At 46.1% G+C, this 12,351-nt stretch overlaps 1 protein-coding gene across 3 annotated transcripts in view; it reads left to right on the forward strand.

Moving 5' to 3' along the window:
- The window catches only part of OFD1 (OFD1 centriole and centriolar satellite protein), a 486,789-nt gene that overhangs the window by 244,307 nt on the left and 230,131 nt on the right, over window positions 1-12,351 (forward strand). For all 3 annotated transcript variants that reach the window (XM_069204717.1, XM_069204715.1, XM_069204716.1), the window contains exon 16: window positions 3,474-4,091. In XM_069204717.1, coding sequence (XP_069060818.1) covers window positions 3,474-4,091 — 618 coding nt within the window. The remainder of the gene's footprint in view (window positions 1-3,473; window positions 4,092-12,351) is intronic.

Raw genomic sequence — 12,351 nt, forward strand, 5'->3', positions numbered from 1 at the left:
GTCCCTCTACCAGGTCGATTTACTCCTGCCATTGGAAATGTTTTGTATCATATTGTACAGAGAGGTCTGTTGATCCTCTTTCTAATATCCTTGTGTTCATTCTGTCACTCGCCCAACAGGGCTCCTCCTTGGGGACTCTTAGGGACTGTCTTTCTGCCTTATCGGCTTTTCTTCCGTTGCCCGATCAACTATCTTTGTTTAAGTCTCCCAGTGTATAGAGATTCTTAAAAGGGTTTGCACATATGTTTCCACCTACGCCTTTTGTTATGCCCCGCGGGACCTTAATCTAGCGCTCATTTTTCTAATGTGTGCTCCTTTTGAGCCTTTACATAACGGTCCTCTCCGGCTGCTCACTATCAAAACAGGCTTCTTAGTGGCGATCACATCTGCCAGGAGAGTGAGTGAGATGCAGGCTTTATCATCGAAACCGCCATATCTCACAGTATATCCTGATAAGGTAGTCCTCCGAACTCGTGCCTCTTTCCTCCCCAAGGTGGTGACTCCTTTTCATCTGGGTCAAAATATCACCCTGCCCACCTTCTTTGCTCCACCGCATACCTCAAAAGAAGAGGAGCGTCTCCATTGGCTGGACCCAAAAAGAGCGTTATCGTTCTACCTTGAAACACACAAGAGTTTTGGGTGAACAACCAACTCTTTATGGGGTACGTAGGTGCAAAGAAGGGTCGGGCAGTCCAGAAACGGACCATTTCGCACTGGGTCGTTCTCTGCATTAAAATTTGCTATGATTTGGCTAAGAAGCAGCCTCCTGAGGGCTTGAGAGCTCACTCTACCAGAGGGAAAGCTGCTACCACTACGATAGCTCGAGGCATGCTGGTACTTGATATTTGCCAGGCGGCAACGTGGGCTTCCTTGCACACGTTTGCAAGACACTACTGCCTGGTTAGCCAGGTGAGGAAAGAGGGGCATTTTGCTCACTCGGTCCTACAGGACTTCCGTGTGAAGTATATTTTTGCAGTCCACCACCAGGACTTATAGCTTGGGTATCTATTCTAAGGTAAGGAATCTGCAGCTAGAAGTCTCTATCAGATGAACAAGTTACTTCCCTTCGGTAACTAATTATCTGGTAGAGACTAACTAGCTCCAGATTCCTTACACCCACCCAAGCCGCCCCGCTCTGCAAATATATACATTCTGTTTTTTCATACTTTTTTTCCCTTACTCAAGGGCATGTCTTTTTACTCAAACAATCAAAAGAAAAGTAAATAATTATTGGTTCTTCCATGACTATGCTTGTGGAGTAGGAAGTTGTGGAAAAGGACTGACGTACACATGCTAGGGTGGTGCCTATATGGAAGACCGTGATGTCACAGACGGCTCCAACGACGCTGACAATGCCATGCGGATTCGAAAGATGCCACCCGACGACTTTCGCAGGGTGCTGCTCATCAAAAAAAAAATCCGGATTCGAAGTTGACGCCAGGGTATTCTAAGGTAGGGAATCTGCAGCTACATAGAGTCTCTACCAGATAATTTGTTTCCAAAGGTAAGTAACTTGTTCATCTGAACACAACTAGGGCCTCTGTTACATTTTTGAGGGTGGTGTAGATTGTTTCTGTATTCTGTCTTTTACGGATATCAGAGGGAATGAGTTGGTTTAGAAGAAAACGTTTCTTAGGTCTTAACCGTTGGTATTCTCTTCAAATACATTAAAGCCTCACCTGTCGCCCTGCATTTTAAGGCTGCCCTTTTGAGCACCCTCCTATTGTTTTTCTCATCTTTTATATGTTCCTAAACAAACTGCTTAAATGACTCAGGCGGTCATTCTGACCGCGGCGGGCGGCGGTCGCCGCCCGCCATGCGGTTACTGCCGAATGGCCGCTCCGCGGTCAGGAGACCGCGGATGCCATTCTGGCTTTCCCGCTGGGCCGGCGGGCGACCGCCAAAAGGCCGCCCGCCGGCCCAGCGGGAAAGCCCCTGCAACGAGAAAGCTGGCTCCGAATGGAGCCGGCGGAGTTGCAGGGGTGCGACGGGTGCAGTGGCACCCGTCGCGATTTTCACTGTCTGCAAAGCAGACAGTGAAAATCTGTATGGGGCCCTGTTAGGGGGCCCCTGCACTGCCCATGCCAGTGGCATGGGCGGTGCAGGGGCCCCCAGGGGCCCCACGACACCCGTTCCCGCCATCCTGGTTCTGGCGGTGAAAATTGCCAGAAACAGGCTGGCGGGAAGGGGGTCGGAATCCCCATGGCGGCGCTGCAAGCAGCGCCGCCATGGAGGATTCCCTGGGCCAGGGGAAAACCGGCGGGAAACCGCTGGTTCCTCTTTTCTGACCGCGGCTTTACCGCCGTGGTCAGAATAGCCCTAGAAGCACCGCCAGCCTGTTGGCGGTGCTTCCGCTGCCCTCCGCCCTGGCGGTCAGAGACCGCCAGGGTTGGAATGAGGGCCTCAGTGCTTAATTTGTGCCTGTTGTTTCTGGTGCGGGGCACCTCACTTATTTTTGAGGGCCGGCACTTATTTTTCTGCCTCAAGCATTTACTGTGAGCAAAAGACACATATGGGAAATACAGAGGAAGAGAAAAACAAAAAAGCATCTAAATGGGAGAAAGCAGAAAACTGCAAGAGTGAGCTGAAGGGGCAGGGAGTGGCTGTAAGAGGATTGAAGAGGCCCGAGATGGCTTCACGATCGCGCTGCCTCAGTATTCTGTGTTCGAACATTTAATTGCAGCAGCGGCATGTTTAAGAGAAGGGCTTTGGGCGCCGGCATATTTTTATTTACAAACTAAACACGACCATGCTGGACGTAATTGGGTAGAGCACTTCTTAAAAGGGCATGTTTAGTTTGCACTGTTTCACAGTGGCTTTATTCTTACTTCAAATGTTAGGTAGCCGTGGTATTGAACAATATGAACTGTTATTTTTGCAGTCTAGCTAAATAGTTGCAAAAAAATGTTTACTGATTGGACATGTTTTCTAGATGTTTTGTTTGATTTTAAACATATTTCGTTAAAATATGTGCTGAGATCTTATATGTGAACAGTTATTCCATCTTTTATAATTCAAAGAGAGTACCCAAAGTCAAGAACTTGCATTACAAGAAATATATGTTTCCTTATCTGCAAATACAGTATTTTTTTTCTAATGCGACTACATTTTTTATTTAACTTTTTCCATGTGCATTGTTGCTCACTACTTGTTGGCTGGATCCGACTTTCTGCTTCGTGGGTACAAATTTGAATTCTGTGTGTGCTTTTCAGCCCATTAAGAGAATAGCATGCACTTGATTCGAAACATCTAAATAATCAGTGTGTGAATATTTTTTCTGCTTATCTGCATGTATGGTGTTATCAATCAAAAATATATAAATATGCATCTTTTAAAAATGGGTTTTAAAGGCCGGTTGGTGGCAGTCGAAACGTTTTACAAAATGATCTTATTTGCCCTGCCTGATTTAGTTACGCTTTCTTATTTTGCCACAAAATGATCATCCTCTTTGTGTGTCTTGCTTGCTTGTACAGCTCTCGAAAATGAAGTGTATCGCAATCCCAAGCCCTCTCTGGTTGATCGTTCTGTTCTTGACCACAGTACAGACAGGATTGTTCCTCATGATATTTATGTTGATGGGACACTCTTGAAGAGCCAGCTTTTGTCTGATCCTTTTGTTGAAGCAGGTGGAGTCCTCAGCTCCAGGTATCGGCAGTCCCCATTGCGACGAAGCAACTCTCCAGACTCGGACATTGAATTTGTGGCTACTACCAAGGCCAGGATCAAAGAACTGGAAAAAGAGGCTGATTACTTGGAAGAGGCTTATCGCAATTATCAGAACAGAGTAATTAGGGCTGAGAAAATTAGCCCCCCGACAAAGCCCACTTCTCTTCCGCTCCTCAGAAGTGTTCTCAATAAAACTCCCTCTGTCTTTCCTCACAAAGTTACGTTTGCGGAGAACACATTTACCTCCCAACAACAGCCTTGGACCAGGTTGACTGAAAAAAGAAGTGACGGAATGTATTCTCATCACGAGGACTGGCAGGCTGACAACACTCCTGTACAAAAGAAGGCACCCTCTTCTAGGCGTCACTCTTCAACTCCCATTCCTAAAGTGAAGGCGAGCTTCAGTGACCAGAATTTTGCAGAAGGTAAGCAATGTAAACTAAGTGTATATTTGTTTCGGTATGGGGATTTTTTAAAAATATGTCTGTGAATTCAGTGTGCAAGTTAGTGTGGACATCGTTATTGTTTACTACAAAAAAGGAATTGATGATCATGTTTCCATCTTTCAGCAGCATGTGGCCTCCCCTAAGTTTTTCTTTGGTTCTGATTTTATTGGATTCTGACACCAAACCCTGTTTGAGAAGAAAATCACTGAGAACATAGCTGACAACAAGCTGATGGTCATTAAAGTATACTTCTTTCTACTTACCCTGGTTACATTCACTGAGGAGGGAGATAAAACCTCGTATTATCATTTAATGAGCCTGTCATGGACACCCTTCTAGTTACTTGGGCAAACTATGTTTGGGCCACCAGTTAATAGGCAGGGTGCTCAGCGCCATGGACCAGCCCCAGGCAATGCTGCCTTTCGTACACAACATCCAACCCCACAGAGCTTGGTGGTGCAAGTGTCCTCCATTAAGGTTAATCACAACACTTTCGTCACTGCCCCACCTGATCATGAGTCTAAAAGAATAGAGACATTCATGTATATTTTGTATAAGTATTTGATACTCATAATTAACTATTCTGCATATCTGTAAAAGTATATATTTTGTATAAGTATTTGATGCTCATTACTGAACCATTGTGCATGAATGTATGATGGAACAATGCATGCGGGAACCACGCATGCCTCAACAATGTTGTCGGAACAATGACTGCGTTGTTTCCACGCATGCGTTTACAACAATTTTTCATTATAAAAGCATGCCTAGTAAAGGGGTATGTGGGAACAGCATGCGTGGTTCTATCAGTCCACCCCCACCCACCCGAAGGCCCAAAAGTACCCCACCCGTAATACTTAAAGTACCCTGACCCCCCCCCCACCTGCCCTAAAAACAAGACTACCCCAACCCTCTCCCACCCGCCTCTAAAAACAAATATAAATCGACCCACCCTCCTACCGGCCCTAAAAACAAAACTAGCCCGACCCCCCCCCCCACCCTCCCTAAAAACAAAACTAGCCCGATCTCCCCTGCCCTAAAAACAAAACTACCTCAGAGTATGTGTAAATTACTCCTTCAGGAACCAACTCTTTTATGATTCCGTTTATACCCAGTTTCCTGGGGGAATATTCGGTATGCCAGTATAGAGATATGCACACCGGTCATGCCAATCTGCTGATAGGCTGTGCATCTGAGGGCATGGAGAGCCTATGAAAGCAACTGACATCAGCGCACATGGGTGGTGATTATATGCAGCTCTGCTTGTCATTTCCAGAGCAGACTGACATTGGTCAGAGCCTCATGTGCCATCTGCCAGCACGCCGGAGTACTGCTTTAAGGTCTCTGGATTCAGTCTGACACCAGGGGAATACTCACAAGGTGAGGAATCTGCAGTTAAGTATAGAGTATCCACCAGAAAGATCATTACCAAAGGTAAGTCACTTGTTCTATATGGAATTAAAAATATGCTGCTTATTCTCCTTCATGAGTAGCCGGTCTTATGAGGTTGACATTCAACATCCAACCACTGAACTGATTGCACACTTGAGTGTTCCTTGATCAGATAATGTCATTCTTCATTGGTTAATCTCTCTTGTACATGCTTGATGACACTGATCAAGTATCAAGTAATCCAGCCTAGTGTACTTCAAAAAAGTGAAAAAAATCCTCCTCCAAGAGGGAGCTATTCAGCCATGTAATATGGTGACCCCCTGTCAGCAAACCATTGTCTCCTTTCACTCAAGATTTTTACTGTGCCTAATAACTTTGTTTTCGTTTAAGTCTGCATTCATGACTAGAATGAGGTCTTAACCCTCTACCAGATGCCCCCTGTAGGAGGCTGGACTGGCTTGTAGTGAGTACCAAGGGGTACTTGCACCTTGCACCAGGCCCAGTTATCCCTTATTAGTGTATAGGGTGTCTAGCAGCATAGGCTGATAGATAATGGTAGCTTAGCAGAGCAGCTTAGGCTGAACTAGGAGACGAGTGAAGCTCCTACAGTACCACTTAGTGTCATATGCACAATATCATAAGAAAACACAATACACAGTTATACTAAAAATAAAGGTACTTTATTTTTATGACAATATGCCAAAGTATCTTAGAGTGTACCCTTAGTGAGAGGATAGGAAATATACACAAGATATATGTACACAATACCAAAAATATGCAGTATAGTCTTAGAAAACAGTGCAAACAATGTATAGTTACAATAGGATGCAATGGGGACACATAGGGATAGGGGCAACACAAACCATATACTCCAAAAGTGGAAAGCGAACCACAAATGGACCCCAAACCTATGTGACCTTGTAGGGGGTCGCTGGGACTATTAGAAAATAGTAAGGGTTAGAAAAATAGCCCACCCCAAGACCCTGAAAAGTGAGTGCAAAGTGCACTAAAGTTCCCTAAAGGACATAGAAGTCATGAAAGGGGAATTCTGCAGGAAAGACACAAACCAGCAATGCAACAACAATGGATTTCCAGTCGAGGGTACCTGTGGAACAAGGGGACCAAGTCCAAAAGTCACAAGCAAGTCGGAGATGGGCAGATGCCCAGGAAATGCCAGCTGGGGGTGCAAAGAAGCTTCTACTGGACAGAAGAAGCTTAGGTTTCTGCAGGAACGACAAGGGCTAGAGACTTCCCCTTTGGAGGACGGATCCCTCACGCCGTGGAGAGTCGTGCAGAAGTGTTTTCCCGCCGAAAGACCGCCAACAAGCCTTGCTAGCTGCAAATCGTGCAGTAAGCGTTTTTGGATGCTGCTGTGGCCCAGGAGGGACCAGGATGTCGCAAATTGCGTCAGGAGACAGAGGGGACGTCGAGCAAGACAAGGAGCCCTCTCAGCAGCGGGTAGCACCCGGAGAAGTGCCAGAAACAGGCACTACGAGGATGCGTGAAACGGTGCTCACCCGAAGTCGCACAAAGGAGTCCCACGTCGCCGGAGAACAACTTAGGAGGGCGTGCAATGCAGGTTAGAGTGCCTTGGACCCAGGCTGGACTGTGCACAAAGGATTTCCGCCGGAAGTGCACGGAGGCCGGAGTAGCTGCAAAAGTCGCGGTTCCAAGCAATGCAGTCTGGCGTGGGGAGGCAAGGACTTACCTCCACCAAACTTGGACTGAAGAGTCACTGGACTGTGGGAGTCACTTGGACAGAGTTGCTTTATTCAAGGGACCTCGCTCGTCGTGCTGAGAGGAGACCCAAGGTACCGGTGATGCAGTTCTTTGGTGCCTGCGGTTGCAGGGGGAAGATTCCGCCGACCCACGGGAGATTTCTTCGGAGCTTCTAGTGCAGAGAGGAGGCAGACTACCCCCACAGCATGCACCACCAGGAAAACAGTCGAGAAGGCGGCAGGATCAGCGTTACAGAGTTGCAGTAGTCGTCTTTGCTACTATGTTGCAGTTTTGCAGGCTTCCAGCGCGGTCAGCAGTCGATTCCTTGGCAGAAGGTGAAGAGAGAGATGCAGAGGAACTCGGATGAGCTCTTGCATTCGTTATCTAAAGTTTCCCCAGAGACGGAGACCCTAAATAGCCAGAAAAGAGGGTTTGGCTACCTAGGAGAGAGGATAGGCTAGCAACACCTGAAGGAGCCTATCAGAAGGAGTCTCTGACGTCACCTGGTGGCACTGGCCACTCAGAGCAGTCCAGTGTGCCAGCAGCACCTCTGTTTCCAAGATGGCAGAGGTCTGGAGCACACTGGAGGAGCTCTGGACACCTCCCAGAGGTGGTGCAGGTCAGGGGAGTGGTCACTCCCCTTTCCTTTTTCCAGTTTCGGGCCATAGCAGGGCCAAGGGGTCCCTTAACCGGTGTACACTGGCTTATGCAGAAATGGGCACCAAAAGTGCCCATGAAAGCATTTCCAGAGGCTGGGGGAGGCTACTCCTCCCCTGCCTTCACACCATTTTCCAAAGGGAGAGGGTGTAACATCCTCTCTCAGAGGAAGTCCTTTGTTCTGCCATCCTGGGACAAGCCTGGCTTGACCCCAGGAGGGCAGAAACCTGTCTGAGGGGTTGGCAGCAGCAGCAGCTGCAGTGGAACCCCAGGAAAGGCAGTTTGGCAGTACCAGGGTCTGTGCTACAGACCACTGGGATCATGGGATTGTGCCAACTATGCCAGGATGGCATAGAGGGGGCAATTCCATGATCATAGACCTGTTACATGGCCATATTCGGAGTTACCATTGTGAAGCTACATATAGGTAGTGACCTATATGTAGTGCACGCGTGTAATGGTGTCCCCGCACTCACAAAGTCCGGGGAATTGGCCCTGAACAATGTGGGGGCACCTTGGCTAGTGCCAGGGTGCCCTCACACTAAGTTACTTTGCACCTAACCTTTACCAGGTAAAGGTTAGACATATAGGTGACTTAAAAGTTACTTAAGTGCAGTGTAAAATGGCTGTGAAATAACGTGGACGTTATTTCACTCAGGCTGCAGTGGCAGGCCTGTGTAAGAATTGTCAGAGCTCCCTATGGGTGGCAAAAGAAATGCTGCAGCCCATAGGGATCTCCTGTAACCCCAATACCCTGGATACCTCAGTACCATATACTAGGGAATTATAAGGGTGTTCCAGTAAGCCAATGTAAATTGGTAAAATTAGTCACTAGCCTGTTAGTGACAATTTGAAAGAAATGAGAGAGCATAACCACTGAGGTTCTGATTAGCAGAGCCTCAGTGAGACAGTTAGTCACTACACAGGTAACACATTCAGGCACACTTATGAGCACTGGGGCCCTAGGTGACAGGGTCCCAGTGACACATACAACTAAAACAACATATATACAGTGAAAAATGGGGGTAACATGCCAGGCAAGATGGTACTTTCCTACACCCCCTTACGATGTCTAATGATTCTGAAGCGCCCTTTGCAAACAGAGTTCCTGATCATGACAATCGAGCCACTTTGTGCGGCGCATACCGATAATATTTGCAATCACTTTGGAGCCCCTGGCGGCTCGTGTCTGCCAGCACAGCACTGCCCACAGGCTCCATTTCTCTTTAATGAGAGACATAGTTTTCATGTATGCAGACAACATGACAGTTTATGAGGGAACCAGACATTAACCTACTACCCATTCTGCATGAATTCATTTGATTTGAGTGGCTCACTGGGATCACCGTTAATTGGACCAAATCAGCCATTCAGTCACCTTCCCTTTAAGGCGGGCTCTCTGCAATTTAGCATCGACTTCCCCCTGAAGTGGGCTGACAGCATGGTTAACACCTTGGGGTTTGGGTGAGCAGACATATGGGGGACCTGTAGCAGGTGGAGTAGCGGGTTCCTCAATGGATCACCCTGCCACCCTTCAAGGCCGGGAGAACAGCAGATGTTTAAATATTTCAATACCTCTTTATAAACTTCCCATTGTCATGGGCTTTCCTAGATCGCCTGAGGGCCTCATTAGTCACATTGACCTGGGGCGGTGAGCAGTTGCTGCTAGCATGAAAGTGCTGGCCCTCCACTTTAAGCAGGAGGGCATCTGTGCCCCTCAAATTGACCCACTACAACTGTGCAAAAGCACAAATCGCACACCAGAGGCTAAACCGGGCAAGGTTTATCCCACATTGAGCCGTTGAACAGGATAGCATTGCTCCCTGCCCACTGAATATGGCAATATGCATGACCCTGATACTCACAAGAGGCAGCACTGATGTTGTGGGCTGTACAGTCTTGGCCTGGGCAGGACTCCACAGACTAGCACCCCTGTCAGTCCTATATCCACCTGCTTTGCCACTAGCACAGAATCCGTCTTTGAATTGAGCATGCCGCACATTCCTCAAAGTGTATAAAATGAGGCTTACCAGAGATACGATATGTGCTCAATGTGAAGGAGGCGACGCTGACTTCCTCCACTTGGGGTGGAAATGCCCTCAAATTAGGTGCTACTGGGAAAATTGTCTACATGGAAATCAAGAAAATCACTGGCTCTGTAATGCCTGCCGATCCCTTGGTGGCTTTATAAGGTTACATAGAAGACGTGCCACTTGGGGTGCAAAGGCAGTGCTGCTTCTGATGTCAAAATGCCAGATTGCTTGACACTGGGGGAGGGCAGCCCTATCCAAAGTTGATGACTGGATAATAGTTGTAGTGCTCTGCCAGGAACCGTTGCCTGACTGTTGACTGCTGATGCCGGCCACTAGTAGGCTGCAAATATATGGGCTCCATTTGATCTCTACCTGGCAACACAATTTGCATGGAGACACAACAACAGAGAGCTAGCCAGATAGCGCCTTTGACAATTTCTGTGCACACTGAGGGTGTGTGGAAAGACAGACTAACTTTGAGAGAATGACATGAGGTGGGGAGGGATTGGGATCCCCACCCAGCCAAGTGAGAACTGTCGGAACTCCGTACAGCAGTGGCAAGATAACATTTAAGCCCCTAGTAAAAGAGTTGTGAATAACAAATGGCTCTGTACCTGCAAAACCTAATCTCCCTTGTATAATGCATTTGGTGAATGCCTATATATACCTGTTATACTACTAACTAAAACTCAGTGGGGAAAAAGAGTTCCTGATGAGGATCATCCTCATTTGCACCATTAATCAACAGCCATCATCCTTCAGTATTCCTTCATAACTCTTGGATATTCTGTGGGAAAGGCTAATAATATTCCCCCCTGGTAATTTCTTACCAGATATTGAAAGAACTGTATCCCCTCAGAAACCAAAAAAACAGTAAACTTGCTTAAACCAAGAGTAGTATCTGACCAAACTCCTCCAGAAAACATTTTGCAAAGCAAGATGAGCCGTCAACTTTCTGGCCTACCATATATTGGGCTCTAGAAGGATTCTCCCATACATACCTAGTACATAATTGATTGTAGTATTGTTATTTTTGAAGCACACGATCACTGATGTTTCCTGGCGCTGACTTATTGTCAAAGTGGAAGATTTTGTAGAACAGCAAAATAATGACTAAAAACAATTCAGGTGAAGAATTACAAAATATAAGTTTTCAAACATTAAAACAATTGACAGCATAAATAAAAAAAGATGAGAATTCCACAGTTTTACTGCCATAGTGGGGAATGATTTTTCACCTGAAGTTGCAGTCCTTGCTAGGGATTTGAAGTAAGAACTTATTCTTGGACTCTAATTGCCTGGTCAATTTATGCGATGTAAATGTTTTGCAAGAAATTCAGATTTCTTGGAAAAGATAGAATTGTGGACAATATTGAATGCTTTAAAAGCCATTTTCTTCTGAACTTGGAGCCCAGGTAATTTCTCAAATATAGGAGAAACTGAATAATATTTTCTGTGTCTGGCCAAAAGTCATGGAGTTGCATTTTGAATAAGTTGAAAACAAACAATTGATTCCTTGGGGATTATCTAAACCTATGGTGTTCCTATAGTATGGTCTCTGTTGGATCATTGTAAAGTTGTGCAGGAGGAAGGGCATGATTATCCGTAGAGATTTCAAATAAGAAATGTCTTGCTCACATTTAAGATACGAGTCTCAAGGCCTAGTTTTGAGTCAATATAAATAGATTTTTTACACACAGGGCTGCTGCAGATTGGGCGTCAAGTCAAACAGGCGAGTACATATCATTTATGTGGACTTTTGGAGATGTATAAAGCATAACAGTTTTCCTAGGATTCATTTTAAAAAACGGGTCCACAACTACCTTTGGGTCACCATCAAACAGTCAGATAACAGTGATTCAGAATTAGGTTTCGTTCTTGAGTAATTTGAAAGTTCAAATATGATCTGAGGTTCATCAGCATGCATGTAGATTTCCACTTTCATCTGATCTAATATGTAGGCTAAGGGACACATACAGATGTTGAAGGGTAATGGGGACAGAATCGGCCCTGAAGCATAGAGCAATCAATAGCTCTGAGACCAGAGTACAGAGAATGGGTCATTACTGTTTGCTGAAGATCAGACACAGAGACTTTTAGCCAAGCTACACTGTGCTGCTGATGCCACTTTCTCTGAGTCTGGTGATTAAGATGTTGTTGTCTCTGGTGTCAAAGGATGCCAGGAGGTCCAGGAGCACAAGAGTCCCTGGGGTTTCTGTGTCCATTATTCTTCACAATCCTCTAAGATGGAGTCTTCCTTTTTTTCAGGGCTCTTTCCTTGAAGGAATCCTGGCTGGTAAGGATCAAAAATATTGTTAAATTCGACAAAGTCAAGTAATTGACAAAAAGCTACTTTCTCCATTAGTGTAGGAAAAGAGCAGGGCAAAGAGATTAGTTGGAAGATGTTAGGATTCATCAGATCCAGCAAGGGTTTTTAG

Source organism: Pleurodeles waltl, chromosome 8 (assembly GCF_031143425.1).
Source record: "Pleurodeles waltl isolate 20211129_DDA chromosome 8, aPleWal1.hap1.20221129, whole genome shotgun sequence".
Classification (NCBI taxonomy): domain Eukaryota; kingdom Metazoa; phylum Chordata; class Amphibia; order Caudata; family Salamandridae; genus Pleurodeles; species Pleurodeles waltl.